The sequence below is a fragment of the Anomalospiza imberbis genome, chromosome 8, assembly GCF_031753505.1.
Source record: "Anomalospiza imberbis isolate Cuckoo-Finch-1a 21T00152 chromosome 8, ASM3175350v1, whole genome shotgun sequence".
Classification (NCBI taxonomy): Eukaryota; Metazoa; Chordata; class Aves; order Passeriformes; family Viduidae; genus Anomalospiza; species Anomalospiza imberbis.
In genome coordinates, this window is record NC_089688.1 from 28898618 (window position 1) to 28915000 (window position 16383).

A 16383-nucleotide genomic window follows, 5' to 3' on the forward strand; every position below is an offset into this window, starting at 1 on the left:
AGTGAAGCCACAGCTCATTCTCAGCCCCTTGCTCTAGGCCCTTACCCGACAGAGCGTTCACTGCAGATGGATTTTGTTTACAGCAGGGCTGAAAAAGGAATTCTTCCTCATTAAAAAAGTTAGAAAGCAACTCTGTTAGTGTCAAATCCCTGGGAACACCAACCCTTGTTCAAGTAAGGTTCAGGATAAAAGTGGATACTTTCCAACCAACCCTTCTCCCAGGAGCAAAACAATGACAGAGGAAATTCTTTCATATCCATGTGAGGCTGCACTTCCATCTATACATTCTTGGGTATTTGAGCAATAACCTTTTTGTCTTAGTTACAGTTTAAGGGAGAAAAATGTCCCAGTACAGCAGATGTTGTTCCAATAAGGTAATCAGTGGTTGCATAAAGAAAAATAAAAATCAGAGGCATGCTGTCCATTATAAATAGAGTAAAAAAAGGTAAGTAGCAAGGCAGAGTCAAACTTGGGAAGTGTCAAAGAAGTGTCAGAAGAGAACATCACTCAGCTGAGCAGCTGGTCCTTTTTTCAATCCTCAGCAGCACTGCCCCATCCCCTCCACAACCTAGTGAGGAATCAGTGAGTCACGGAGGGGTTACCATTGACATCTGTCACAGTTTACAGGAGCTGATGCCTTTTGCATTATGTGTACCCCAAAGCCTCACAGCTTGTGTTCAGACCTCAACTAAGTCCCAAGAGAAGAAGGACCAAGGTATTTGTATCTCCCCAAAAGAATAGGCTGTTTGAAGGATTTTATTCGATGGGCAGGACAAAGTGATCATGCCTAATTATGGCTTGACAGAGCACTAAGTGGCTCTAAAATTAGGATTAAAATACAACTCCAGGTATGATTTTTAGTTCAATGGCTAATCAGGAAAAAAAAAGAAACTATTTTAATGGAGTCAAAGTCTAATTTAGTTGTATTAAGTCAGCAGTGTGACCATGAAAAAGGACATAAGCATAATATGGACAGCCAAGAGTCATTCATAGATGGTTCATAATATTTCTGACCAATAAAGATAAAATCCAGTTGATTTTAGTTACCTGGCTAATTGCCAGGCAGCTTCTGAAGGGATTGTTTTGAAAGAGCTACAAGCTGCAGCATTTTTAAGCTTTGTGGCTCAAAAGAAGAGGTCTAATCCAGCCATTATGGGAGAATTGGAGTAGATGAGTTAAGCCTATTTTTTTCATCACAGAGGTGCTTGGAGCATGTACTTCTGAGTGTAAGCAGACTGTACTCCCATCAACAATGTGACTTCCTTAAAAACAGAGCATTGTTTATTTTACCAGCCTGTTCTGTACAAAAGGGTTTCTCAAACTACAGCACTAATTCTTCACTTATGAGGCATAACTGCACAAAATACAGAGGAAATATAATCTCTATTGTTATTTATTTCTTCATTTCCTGCAGTTTTCTTTTTGTCATGGTAGAAGCATAGTGATACATTCTATAACACTCACAGACTTATAGCATTTAGACACCATCTAATCGATTCAGAAGTAGATCATACACCACATGAAAAAGGAGGAAACATCTTCGTTTTTTCCCCCCACTGACTAATTGCCTGAACAAAAAGAGGTGGGGGGGAAAGAGAAAGAGACCAAAGAGTTTCCTAGAGCATACATCTGTTACCATTCCCCAAGCCTCTTCCCAGGAAAAAGCTTGATGAAACAAATTAGCATTACATCATGCTTCAAAAGTGGTAACATCCAAGCTCAGGAGAATTCAAGTACTAACTACTTATGTCTCTTTAATTATTAAATCCAGTTCAGTCAGCTGGACTGCAAATTAATTATCTTCAGATACCAGTTGCAGTTGAACTATCCTGGGTAAAGCACACAGCGTGGCACTTGCAAGCACAGAGTTGCTTCTCCAGTGCTGGTTTTGCAGTATCCAGTCACAGATGTAATATGTTAACGCAAAAGTCCTCACAGATTAACCCAAAAGGTCACAAATGCATCTCAGGAAGAGGTCTTTGGGAGCTCATGTCATCAAGATAACCAAACCCATTGCATTCAACCTCATGAGTAGTGCAGACACCTGCTAAGAGTGACAATGATTTTCCCCAAATTGACAGCCACCTTTTATCTCTCAATATGGGAAGATTCAGTCCCAGAGTAAGTAAAGTCAGCTGTGCACTGGCCCAGGTGTGGGATGCAGGTATTTTGAGGAAAAACAGGTTAAATACACACATTTTGTTGTGCAAAACAGCTATAGGACGGTGTAAGCATAGAGGAGGGGAAGTCAATGAAAAGATGAAAGATGCACATTAGAGAGTCACCTAATTGTTTTAATTCATCTGGGTCATATTTCCTCTGAATGCAGCCTTTCAACTTCATAACTGCAACCTGTTTTACAGGCTACCATAAACACTTGGGAAACCTTTCTTTTCTTTTTCCACTTGTGCATTTTGAGCAAAAAGTCCACACAAGCCTCAGAAGTGAAAGGAACCCCAACAAACTGCTCAGCAGTTTGACACTTCATTTCTGATTGTCTAAGATACAGAGGGCAGGGAAAAAAATCAGCTCAATGTCAAATTTGAGAGCACACTGCTTCTTCTCCATGAGTTTCCAGAGCACTTCAGGTGCAGGGATTATCTCTCCACCAGCATAGACTAATAAAAAACCGTTCACTTCTGCTGGTTTTGGCCGGAAGAGTTCATTTTCTTCACAGTAGCTGGTATGGGGCTGTGTTTTGGATTTGTGCTGAAAACGCACTGATAACAGAAAGATATTTTCATTATTGTTGAGCAGTGCTTGCATGGAGTCAAGCCCTTTTCTGCTCCTCACCCCACCCCACAGTGAGTGAGCTGGGTGGGGGTGCACAAGAAGCTGGGAGGGGACACAGCCAGGACAGCTGACCCCAACTGCCCAGAGGGACAGTGCAGACCACCTGGCACCATGCTCTGCATGTAAAGCAGGGGGAAGAAGGAGGAAGAGGGGGACACTCAGCGTGATGGTGTTTGTCTTCCCAAGTGGCTGTTGTACTAATGGAGCCCGGCTTTCCTGGAGAAGGCTGAGCATCTGTCTGCCCATGGGAAGCAGTGCATGAATTTCTTGTTTTGCTTTGCTTTTGGGTGCAGCTTTAGCTTTACTTAGGAAACTGTCTTTATCACAACCCATGAGTTATGTTATTTTTAACTTCCAATTTGCTCCCCCATCCTACCAGGGGAAGGTGAGCAAGCAGCTGTGTGGGGCTGTTGCCAAGATGGGCCTAAACCCCAACATCACTTTACAAAATATTGTTGCAGGGCAGGATGTATGTTTAATAAACCACTTATGCAAGATTATTTTGTTAAACTCACGAGATTTTTGCATGGCTAAGAGTTTCAATTTGCTTCTCACACTGTGTTCTGCTTTTGGCTTGCTTTGGCTGCATGTACTGTATTTTGCTCATCTTTGTGGGAGAGTGCTTTTCAGGGCTACCTCTATATTATTGCAATGGCCTTCAAGATACTCTCTGCCTTCCTTTGTTTTCTTATAAACTGCTTCACAAACAGCTGAGAGATCTTCAAGTGTCTCTTAAAACCTGACACTAGAATTCTGGTTAAGCTTGCCAAGATTCCTGTGTTAACAACCCTGTTTTATTCAGGTAGGTACAGATTTTTCCATGCCTCCGCCCCTTACACACTCTATTTATTTAGTTCTTTTATGCAGATTCCTGTACCTTTCACAATGGATTGTGACTCACTTCAAAACCTCTCTCCCTTTCCTTCCCTCTCTCCACACCACGGCTGACAATATTTACTCAGTTTCTTTAGAACCTCTAAAGAGCATGAATTCTAATGTTTGAAGTTGGATCACTTTTGATTAATTAAATATATATTATGGTGGTGCCAGCAGCATGACTATAATTAAAGCTGTATTGGGCTTTTTTTTTTTAATTTTAATCAAAAGCTCTGATTTTCAAGTATTCCCTCACTCCTATATGTGCCTGCTCCCTCCCTCTCTTGCTCCATGTCTCTCCTCTCCCCCATCTGTGCTCGCTTCTGCACACACGCTCACCTGCCCTTCCCTCTCACACCTGCACTCCCAAGTGCTCCTGTTCTGTGCAGAATCCTCCTCACCTGTCAGAAGGGCAGGAGGCCAAGGGCACCCCTTTGAAAAGCAGCCCCCACCAGCCACTCCCCTGGTCCCTCCCAGGGCAGCTGTAATGCAGAGACAGAAGATGAAGCCGTGCCATGGGGAAAGGGAAAGGGCTGAGTCTGACTGCATGGACTAACCACACCATGAAGGCAAACTTAATGTGCTTCAGCCCCTTGGACAGACAACGTGCCCAGCACCACACAGGCACCTCCACAGGCTGTAGTTCTGAATTTTACTGAGCTAAAACACACATTTGGCTGTTTGAGACATCACAAACACTAATAAAAAACACTAAGATGTGCCATTTTTCAGCTGCAGTGTCAGCCACATTACTTGGAGGCTTTTTCCTTTCTCCAAGTGCTCCAAACAAATCAAGAACAAAGCACTGCACATGCAGTGTTGCCCTTTATTCAAAGCTCTTCCTTCTGTTGACATTGCACAGCTTATCACAACCAACTACTGTGGCTTTTGCAAAATGCACGCAAAAATCCAGCAAAAATTTTGAGGTTTAAAAGAAACATTTCATAGACACAGAGAAAACAGGCTAATGAAAGGAGGCAGAAAATCCCCAAACATCCTTAGCATAATCCAAACACAGCTACTGGAAGCCCATCCTAGAAAACTTAGCTCTCCAAACACAGCTGTGACCTTGCAGCACGATCCATGCGAGAAGAAGCTGACACAGCCTCACTGGAGCAGAAAGCTGTGCTGCTGTGCAGGCAGTTGTGGCCAGAGCCTGTCTAATGTCTCAGGTCACTCAAGGGACACCATCAGTGTGAAACTAGGCCAATGATAACAGGTTTTTAAAGCAATTTTAAATATTGGTTCCCCAAACGTGAATCAGCAATGCCTTTGTTGTCACATGGTTATGTATTTTAAGAACTGTTCTAAAAATCTTTCTGAGCAGCACGATACCACAGGAAGACAAGCAGGTACAGAAAGGGAAGAATAATGCAGGCCTTAAATTCACTGTTGCAGTAATTCCATTTTGGATAAAAGAACTTTATGGAATCAAAACCTTCAAGTGAACAGCTACTCTGACAGTCTGCACCAACAGGGGCCCGTATTCTGGAAGAGGCAACAACTAAATAATGACAAAACCCAAGAAATAATTGTTTACAAATAATCAGCATTTCTTTGGCATTGTACTTAAGTTGCCTGTCAGCTCATTAGTCAATTACAAAAAGTACTTTCAATATAATCTTTCAAAATGGGTCCCTCAATTGATACTGTAGTTTTCAATATCTTTTTTAGGAGTCCACATGTTTTTCAGGAAAAAAAAAAACAATCCTTCAAATTATATCACTAAAAAGACAACTAATCCCTCCCAGTTCCAACCACTACATATTCCACATTGGGATGTTGTAGCAAACTAAGCCCATGATAAATTTAAAGCCTTGCCTTGAAAGGGGGAACAGATAAGTCTGTATGAATAATTCCAAAGTGCTTAATAAATGCTTGTTGAAACAGTAAACTCATTTTTATGGATGAAGTACAGATGTTACCTAAGTAGTCTCTGGGGCTGGACAAGAGCTGGAAACTGAAATCAAGTCATCCAAGCTGGTGAGGTTTTGCCCACTTGCAATGTCTTAATTTTTCCCTTGACTACTCACCTCTTGTGCAAATGACTCTGCCTTCTTTCGCAGGTTCTTTTCCAGCTCAAAGTTTTCATGAAGCTCTTCATATTCCTCTACTGCCAGCACAGACACTGTTTATATGAATTAAACAAGATCAGAAGGAGAAGTGGAACAGATCAAAAGAAGAAGCACTGTTTGATTTACCCAGATAAGCTGCTATTCCCAATACCATGGATCCTTGACTGACAGCATGACCTAGTTTTACATTTCCATATGCAATCTTCTTTGCAGTATTTGTTCTAAACCTCACCACATATATGCACAATTACTAATCTTCTAAATAGCGTAATACTCCTCCTCTTCTGACTCAAAATCTCCAGTAACGGGCATCAAGTACCACAGACCAGATTTTGCTTCTCTTTGCCTCAAAAGAGCTTTGCTGAATCTATCAAAGATTATGTTATTCTTGAAAAATTCATATTTGCTTTCCTGGTTTGGAGATGAGCACAACATTTTTTAAAGGTAGGTACACAAAGTGGTAATTTAGACAGTGGGATACACATCTCAGCATACCTGACTCTCAAAGTGATGCTAACTTAAAAAAGCAAATAAACAAAAAACAACCACACACACAAAAAATACCCAACAAACAACCCACATACTTAGAAAGATTTAAGATCAATTCATCAACTCTGACTGAAATGCACTGAGTGCACAGCTCCAACACAGTGCCACATAAACACAGGATACAGGAGGTATTGAATACTTTGGTAGCTTACTTCATGCATACAAAAAAAAATCTTGCTTTAATTTAACTCTTCCTTCCAGGAAAACTGGCAAATGTAAAACTAAGGGTGGATCTTTCTATAATGCTTAGAAAAAAGAAAAAATTTCAGAAAATGTTCATCTGCCATACTATCCCATCAAAATCTTCAAGCTATTCTGTTCAATCAACTGTTCCAAAGTCTGGTGTTGTAAGAGCCTTCAAGTACTGCCTGTCATAGGTTAAGAAACGCAGACACATGGAAGGGTTGAGAGATGGACACCTGGAGAAAGCTTACAGGATATGCCCTACTATATCTCAGCCACTTCAGGAAAATGGGAAACACCCAATGAGGTTTTTTAACCAATCAATTTTTAATTTCTTAAGGCTTAGTTAAGCAACAAGAGGAAAGGACAGAGTAATCTAAAAACTAAAAACTTTTCCCTCCCCTCTAAACTTCTTTGGGATCAACTATTACTCATGTAGAAGCACTCACCTTCATTAAGCAAAAGCTTTCCTGTTTTGAGCCATGTCTCTTTTTAGTCTTTCCCTGCCCTGGCTTTTACCTTTCTTCTCTTCCAGTAAAGGAAAATCCATTCTTTTCTTCCAGAAGTTGGAAATCTTATTTCTCATATTCTAGCACTCCTGCCTTTTTCTCATCATCCTCTGAACATAAAACAAGTTGCTCCCAAGACCTTAGACATTCAAAATTGGAAGCTGCATCCCAACGAAAAGGAAGACTGGTGTAATGATTTAGGAAAGCAGGAGATTAAGGTTCAAACCCCATCTCTGTGAAGGACTGTGCCCCTGCCCTGATTTCCCACTTGTGTCACACAGGAAAAAGTTTCCATATTCTCACATAACACCTGCAATTCCCATTGTCACATTTTCCTGGAGTACAGAGAGTCTGGAACAGTCCATGAGTTGATGGAGCGCCTGCAGCCATCAGGTCGAGTGTCAGATCTGGACCACAGTCACTGTGCTGTAACCTACTCTTTGTACTGCAACAGAAAACCTCTGCAGCTTCTGCAAAGGATGCAGCAAACTCTTAAAGAACCTGCTGAGACTACACACCTCTGTTACATTTCTCCAGCAGTTTTTGCTGTTTATTAACTTCGGTCGTCAAAACAGCCTTTTCTTCTTTCAACTTATTTACCTAGAAAATTATAAAGAACACATCAGAACCAAGAGCACTTCAGTTAATGGCACAAGGCACACAGCACATAGATAATTCAAGCAGTATTTTGCTGTCAGTAGCTCTGTTTCCTAGCTTTGGCTTGATGCTGGGGTTTCCAGTGGGATGGAAAGCATTTTTACTCCACCTTATAGATGTTGTAACAGATGTCATAAAAGGGTTATGAACTACTCCTCCCATGGCACGTTCCAGTCACAGCTGCAAATACATCATCTTTGGAAACTTTCAGGATCAGGTGCCATAGCACCTGGTTGGGAAGTTACTTGACTGTTTGCATTTTAATATAGTCAGACCCTGTTTTGGTTGGTTTTTTCTCCTTGAGCTCTGTTTATTGTCCAAGTGCTGTCAGCTGTGTCTTTCTGAATGCAAGTGTTGCATAGACAGGAAGAGCCACTAAGTCCTGATTTGCATCAGTACATGGCTTATCCAGTTTTCAAGCAGGAATGAAACTGCTGGCTTGAAAAGCCAATTTGCTGGTCTAATTATCATGACACAGCACTGCCAATGGCTGAACTTAAGGATATACTCAATGAAGTAGCACCAGTGATTAAACTACATGTCCTACAAAAGTATTTCTTACACATCTATGGGTTTAAGGAAATCAAAAAAAAAACCCTGCAGGCTGTGATGGGTGAGGGGCTGTCAGGAAAGGGAGGTGACAGTTGGTAATATGGGCTTTAGAACAGATCAAACAGGTAAGGAGAAGTCATGTGCCAGCTACAGTGGCAGACTGGACTGTGATGTAGAGGGTCCCTTCCAGGGACATGCCCTGAGTGATCCATCACTGGCAGGACTTGAGATTAGACAGTATTCAATTAACTTCACAACTGAGTGTTTTTAGCAAAATAAGCTAAAAGTTACAGAAAGGACAGACTCCACGCCTTCCATGGTACAATACATACTTCTTCAATTACTTCTGCAAGTTTGCACCTCAGGTTTTCCAGTTCAATGGCCAAGGTCTTCTTTTCCTCATGAACAGATACGATTTGATCTCGCAGCTCTACAGTTTGAGGAAGGAAATGAAGAATATATTTTATTCGAAAAACAACAACAAAGGAAATGTCACAGCAATGCAAGTACAGCTGAGTATGAAACACATGACCTACGTATCAAGCATCAGTTGTAATCAAGGAACATCCTCAATAATTTATGAGCTTTGCATAAGTGTCAAGTAACAGATCTGTAACTGGGCCACAGTTTCAGATTTACTCTGTTGAGGTAAGCTCCTTGTTCAGTCTTGCTGTCTTTATTTGCATTTTGAATGATTCATTTCCTGCTACAACAGGGCAAATCCTGCCACCACAGGAGGCAAGAGTGTCCTCAGTCCTGCTCTTGAGACATCACAGAGACTCTGGTATGGAGGCAGAAGAAAGCAATTTTTAAGAAGCATCCTTTAAAACAAATTAACACACTTCAATTCTTTTTGGATCGTGAGTTCTTGTCACAAGGGAAATAAACAAAACAACAGGCAGTTAATACTTGGGAGGTTTTCACAGAAGAAATTGTCCTGAACAGCTGCCAATTTATAGCCTTTGTAACATTATGTGAACAGAGTCAGAATATAACCTTTACTAATGGAAGAGCTAATGCTTGTAATTTTCCCCTCAGAATTTTTGATCCTTAATTATTAAAATATGAAATAAATTAAATTCACAATGGAATAAAACATTTGATTATAATCACTTCTTAACAGGAGATCAGTTTGCATACATAATATATCAAGGTTTAGGTTAACATAAAATCACCACAAAAATCAAAATTTATTGATATATATTAGCTTTAGTAAGTGCTCTCATTCCCCACCTGCTTCCAGTATTTCACAGCACTGCTGTTCATTGAATACCAGCCGAGTTGAGAAAATTGTGGCTAATCAATTGCAGATGATGACGACATGCTGGATGTTATTCTGGTAGGTTTCACATCTTGAAAATGTCCACTCTACACCAGCATCCCCCCTCCCAGTTCTGGAGCCTCAGATTTATTGTCCTCTAAATTAAAAGCATACACTTTCTAAAGTAAATAGAAAGACTTGTTTTCCCAGAAGATTCTTGATACACCTTGTCCATTTTATGGATTTGTGCTCTCCAGAGAAATTAATGGGGGAAAAAAGTCTCACTGAAATTTATGGGACTTGGATGAATTCTGGTTTTACAATACATGTATCAACCTCACTATGCAGAGAAGAAAGCATATCCACATGCCACAAAGAGCCTCAGGTTTTACTACCTTATTTGTGTATCCTTACAGAAAAGTGGTGGGAGGGAAGAAATCATTCCAAGAAACATCCAATACTTTCTTGAATGGTGAGAAGGCTAAAGGACCTGAAGATCCCCAAAATACCATTTTTCATGCTTTAATGAATTGCTCATCAAGACAGAAAGCAGATACATCAAAACCTTTCTTCAATATTTCTCTAATTTGACCCTGCTACCCTCCCATCTGATCTGCAGCCAGTGTTTATTCTCTAAATGTATTCTTGACACCTTTCTCCAGTAAGGGCAGGCGGTATTCCAGAGTCTCATTTCCCATTCAGATGGGTTGCATGGTGTGCATCACACCATTTGCTGCCTTTTCCTTCATCTAGAGGATGGAAAACTGATTACAGAAAGGTACTATGACACCCTATTTCTTCAGTGGGATTGTTTCACAAGCATTTTTACAACACACACCATCTTTCCTCAGTGACACTTTGTAAAACTCCACTGCTGCCGCTGCATTCAAAAAGACAACAATTAACAAGGTCAAACTGAAAGTTCAAAGAAGTTGTACTTAAACAACATGTGCTGCTCCAAGTTACAATCAAATAAAAAGTGAAAGCCTTTTTTTTAAAGAAGCACTTAATCTTGTCACAAATATGACACAACAATATAGAAAATCATCATGACTTCATCACAGAGATGAGAAATAAGGCTGATTTTGGACAATGGAAATATTAACTGCCTTTCAAAAAAGAACCAGAAATTTCTGGGAAAAAAAAAAAGCACAGATCTGTCTTATCAATATATTTCCATGTTCTCCAGCTTTGCTGTTTTACCCAGTACAACAGTCCCTCTTCAGGCTGCTTGTTTGGTAACAGCTCTGGACCATGAATGAAGTTTGTGCAAAGGTACACAATGGAAACAGAAATGGAGAGTTCTGTCTGACAAGCTCTGAAATAATGACATTGCAGTTGAAGGTGACATTGTCCTTCCACTTAATTTTTATTTTTTAAGGGTTTTAGGAAATGTTTCTTTTACTGATTCAGCATTGAACTCTCTTAGCTGGGTAGATCTCATTTTCCTATTGCATTTAACTTCCTCTGCAGGCTGTATATCCCTCACCATTTATGTTACACACTACCAGCCCACCATGTTCTTAGTCATTCCTGGAAATCCTTTGATTCTGGCCACTCCCAGAAGCATGACTTGGAACAAGACCAGTCTCTGGTCCAAACCAACACTGCTGTTCTTCAGACAACTTCTGCCTTGCAGGTGGTGTAGGATCACAACAATGCTCACCTTTTATTTGCTGCTGACAGTGCACAGAATTGCATGATCCAGAGGTAGCTTCTGTATCTGTGGATGACTCATCCTCATCAATGTTAATCTCTTCAGTGATAATTTCTGGGCCCAGTTTGGCCATATAAAGCATACTAATTCTTTTCAAGGTTTTATTTTCTTTGTTCAGCTGAAAGGTGAGAAGTACAACAGTAAGAAGCTAGTTAGTCTGTCTTTAAGCTGCTGGGCAAGAAAAAAAAGTCAACTATTTTTTGTCCTTTATCATTAAAATATCTCTCAAACAAAGACAAAAGTAACATTCGATTAAGTTCCATTCAACATTAGAATGGTCTGAAGATGGGGTGCTTATCCACTTTTTCCTTTGAGAGGCCCAAATTCAACATGATGCTTTATCCATGTCTTCTTTTCCTCTCTGGTGCTTCTGTTTAATAAATACTGTGCAGGTTTAAATCAATCAAATCAACTATATCAAGCTGACTTAATGCTACACAGGCTTTGTGATAGCTGCTTCAGGTCGTCACCTTTAAATGTGTACCAGGAGTCCCAACTGAATGACCTGAATTAAGAGTTTGTACCCCTGAAAGCTCATCTGGTTTTCCAAGTTGGATCAATTGGTTAAATAAAAATCCTTACCTTCTCCTATGCCCCATTTTGCTTATAAACTACAAATACTACCACTACTGTATTCCTAGTCACAACAGAATTATCTCAAAATTCTTTTGAGTTATTGCTGTAGAGTCAACTTACATAAGATGAGAGCCATCTCATGAACCAATTGTTTATGGGTCAGAGCACAAGTCAGAAACCACTTTGGGCTGGATGCCTGAACACGACTCGTTGGTAGATGGTACAGAAGAGATTCTACAAGGCATCTCTGTCTTGATCAAGAAAAACTGAACAGGAGTCCCTGCAAATGTTTAATTCTCATAACTTCTTTCACTATCCTGCATCCAGACACCCCAGGGGTGTTCAGGTAAATGTCAGGGGACTGCCCACCCACCAGCCAAGTCTTTCCTGTGCTTAGGTTTAAGAATGAAACTCAATTTTCTAATGACTAATGACACACCACATGCCAAAGTCAACATGGACTTCAGAACTCCAATATGCATCTTCAAAGAAAACATACACTGCACAGTTCATCTGACCCTGAATTTTTACCTAAGCATTCATCTCAGCCCTTCAACCATGGGAGATTTAGTCAAGAATTTCTTACCTCCTTCCCAAAGAATCAAAATGAGAAAGTGGGGAGAGTGGTGTGAGGAGCCCTACATGGTGCAGTCAGCTCACAGACAAACAGACCCACAGAGCAAAGCGAGTCTTTGAACTGCCCTTGTCCCTGCATTACAGGGAAAGTGCAGAGAAGAAGACAAGTTGCATAAATGTGTTCATTTTCTTACTTATATGCTGATTGTCTATCTTATGAATTCTAATATAGTGTCATTATGCAAACAATTAAGTAAATACCTCCAGAAAGTACATTGCTAATGCATCTAAATTAAAGTGATTTCTTGCTGGTGTGATTTTTACCATATCTAAGGATGTACTTTGGGCAGGGAATGGGGAGGGAGGGGAAAAAAAAAAAGGAAAAAAAAAAAGGCAGTCAGCATTGCTAATGAAATTTGGTTCAAAATTGCTGTAATCCATTTTCTGATGAAGTGGCTCAGATGCATTTTACACAACCAAAAATATATAAGAGAGATAAAAACATTCTTTAATAATAATGCACTTCTGATGAGATGGAATATAGAAAATTACACACTTGCTAAATTCATCAGACTAGACGCAATCAACAGAGCAGTGGAGGTCACCTTTCCCCTGCCCTTGCTTTGCTTTCATAAACAATCACCTGAAATGTAATGCAGTGGTTGACTTTTTTCCATTTGATTTAGACACTGAAATGCTCATTATTGTTTTCATACAGAGGAGTTCTAAAACTTATTTTCCATTTAACCTAAATGCATATGAAAATTAGAGATCAGGATGCTGGTCCATGAAAATAGAAACCACATTAAAATGGGTATTTTTTTTCTTAAAAGGTAGGAATGGTATCTTGCATCTGGCTGTTAAGTTTTTTGCCACTTCCAAACTATTTCACAGCTCCACAAGATTATACAGAAACATATAAGGGTCATGCATACAATCTCAAGTTTTAAATAAATAAACAGATAAACAGGTGAATAAATAGATCCAAAAAGAGCCCCCCAGCATCACTATAATTCTTCTCACCTTAGAAGCCAAAGCCTCAGCACTTTCACGGCATGTCTTCTCAATTTCAAGATGGTTCTGAATACAGTTCACTTCCTCAATAACCATGTGAGAAACTAAGGGAGGAGTTCAAAAATTAGTCAGTATTTTCCTGAGATTGACACATGCCTCCCATGATCAGAAATAACATATCTTCTTTTGCTAACTTCCATTGTGAGCATTTCAAACACAGGGAAGTACACACTTAGATAATCTCCACAGATAGGAACTGTTCTGAGCATTGAATATGCTCAGAAGGTTGTTCCTTTAAGCAATTCCCTTTAAGGTTGTTCCTTTAAGGTTGTTAAAGGTTGTTCCTTTAAGCAATTCCCTCAAGCCATGTTTGCAGCTTTAGAGGGGCAACTGTAGAACTGAGCAAAAACTTATGGAAGCAGAAGACCAGCAGGAGCCTCCTTGACAAATCTCACTCATCATCATCATTTCACTAACACCTGAGGAATCAGAATGACGCCTTTAGGATAATCCCTTATGAGATGTATTACAAAGTTCCTTTTCACTTTCTGGTCTGTTTCTCATTCAGTCTCTCTGTGCTTGAGCAGGCCCTAAAATGAGCACCATGGTCTCATCTACCTCCACTGTTCAGAACACAGATTTCAACACACAAAATCTTCCCTGAAACCAAGACTGGGCTTACTGCAGCTGGAATGCATGGCTGTACATTTGATGTCACAGCTGGAGGAGCAAGTGACACATCTGCAATCCCCATTATAATTGTGGGTACACATCACTCTGTCAAAGACAGGCAGGAGAGTGACCAAAACGTTCTGGAAGAAATCTCATTTGGTAACATAGGAGACCAAAGTGAATCAGAAAGAATTTAAAAGTACAGATACATTTTATCTTGCAATTCCACTCATCTTCCAGCAGTACATACTTACTTTAGAAGTGTTCAAAGTCTAAGGGACAGGTTTAAGGCTGCACAGGGGAGCAAAGCAGAAAATCCAAGAACAGTTTTCCATTTCTCAGGCTCACTGATGCAATTCCCCCTTGGCTTCTGACCCCTATCCAATCCCAAACAGCAGCCTGTTTGGGATTTGCTAATTCTGCAAATCATTGCATGGCACAAATTCCTTCTCAGCCCAGTGTCAGGATTTCAATGCACAGAAGGGAACTACTTGTAGCTGAACAACACTTTGGAGCAGGAACAAGACTGCAAAATATAGTGTAATACAGAGGACTTTTTCCCTCGTATTTCCTTTCCTTTTCATCAAGATAAGCTTTAAAACCTAAGGATTTTACACCACTGGGTAGAAAATCCCCCTTGCCCTCTTCCAAGAGTTTTGATCAAAGACTGAAGAGAGATATTTAAGCCCTCTTTGACATACAGAGATCATCTTAATAACTACAAAACAGAACTTCATGACAGGAAAAAGAAGGTCATTAACAAATGTTTTTTATGCAGCTTTATATTTAATAACAACTGAAGTTTTCATTAGTGAAGTTTTGTTGTTACCAGAGGAAACTAGCAACACATTGGTTTGCTGAGTCGCTGCATGAAAGACCCAAAATCTACAAAAAAGAAAAGGCAGGGCAGTGTTCTAGTAAATCCTGGTCTAAAAATGATATTCACATGATATCTTCTACCACCAGTGCAACCAGACTTCTTTCTTGGATTGTCTTTTAATTTCCATTTAACTTGACTATGGAGAAATTACCTGCCCCAAATGTGTTGTACCAGCTGCTACATACAATTTGAGAGAGGAAAAGTTTCAGGCAGTACATCTCCCTGTCTCTTCTGGTTTTATTCCACTGAGCCCTGGGAGCTTTGAGCAGTGAGATGCTTTGGGCTGGATGAGGGAGCAATGGAGATCCAGAGCTGCTCCCATTTTACAGACAGGAATCTAAGGGCCTCAAGCAAGGCTAAAGTTAGGAAACAAGGATTGGGCTCTCATGGCAGAACTAGGGATTACTCTTGGTTCATTTAAACTTAATTAACCTGCAATTATGATTAACTCAGGGGAAAAAAGTCTTTCCAAATTAAATACAAAAAATATATTATTTCCTAAGTCTGTCCAAAGTTCTTATTATGTTAATATTAATATTCATAAAGAAGCACTAAGTGGCCTGAAACATCTCTAACCTTGACAGTTTTTTTCAGGGGTAATAATAATCCGCAGCAAATGCAGGCCAACCAAAAACCACTTAACTAATTAGTAGTTGCAGTCACCGAGAAAACATGAATCAACACTGTTATTACAAGTGGCACATTTGAGTGGCATCTAATTATGACTTGATGAGCACGATACTTGCATTATCAACATTACTACTGCATCCCATCAGGGACTAAAAGCCGCTGATGGCATTGACTGCGAGAAACTCCCCCTCAATGGCACCGCAGCACCCAACAATCTCCTTGGCAGGGGCACCCTCACTAAATGACATGTTAAGCATAATTACTGGTAGACATTGTAAATAAACAGGATTGGAACTGAAAATTGTACCAAGTGCATAAGACACAATCTGACACATTGGAAGTGGCAGCCTTAATTGAGAGTTTCTTTGACTGCTCAAGATCATTTCAACTGCATTTCTCGGAGGACAGTGATTATAACTGTGGAGACAGACGGCATAATGGTATCAGCACTGCTGACAGAGCAGTGAATTAAATTGTATCTGCTGTTGTGTGAAAGCCTTGATGAGAGGTACAGATCCTTAGTGGTCTTATCATTATAACACAATGGTCATGTTGTCATCAACCTTGCTGGCTCCAATTGAAAAGAAATGATTGTGTGTTGAAGCTTTCCCCCCCACCACCACCTTCTATCTCTTGTGCTCAATAGAACCAATTTTCAGAGAGCTATGAAATCACGCAATAGGGCCTAAAATGCAGCTGCTTGGCATACAAACGGGGCCCCATTAAACTGGAATCACACACAATATGTGTTTATGCCAGGAGAACAAATAGAAGCTGAGTACAGGCCAAGTTTATTCACAGACACAAAGCCAATGTAGCTCTTCATCAATATAATTGCCTTTTATATTGTCGTTTAAATAATG

The 16383-nt window shown here is 40.1% G+C and overlaps 1 protein-coding gene across 2 annotated transcripts in view; it reads right to left on the reverse strand.

Moving 5' to 3' along the window:
• The window catches only part of SHTN1 (shootin 1), a 54146-nt gene that overhangs the window by 24227 nt on the left and 13536 nt on the right, over positions 1-16383 (reverse strand). For both annotated transcript variants that reach the window (XM_068198181.1, XM_068198180.1), the window contains exons 4-8: positions 13348-13442; positions 11122-11290; positions 8527-8624; positions 7504-7585; positions 5703-5797 (exon numbers count right to left, since the gene is read on the reverse strand). In XM_068198181.1, the coding sequence (XP_068054282.1) occupies positions 5703-5797; positions 7504-7585; positions 8527-8624; positions 11122-11290; positions 13348-13442 (539 nt within the window). The remainder of the gene's footprint in view (positions 1-5702; positions 5798-7503; positions 7586-8526; positions 8625-11121; positions 11291-13347; positions 13443-16383) is intronic.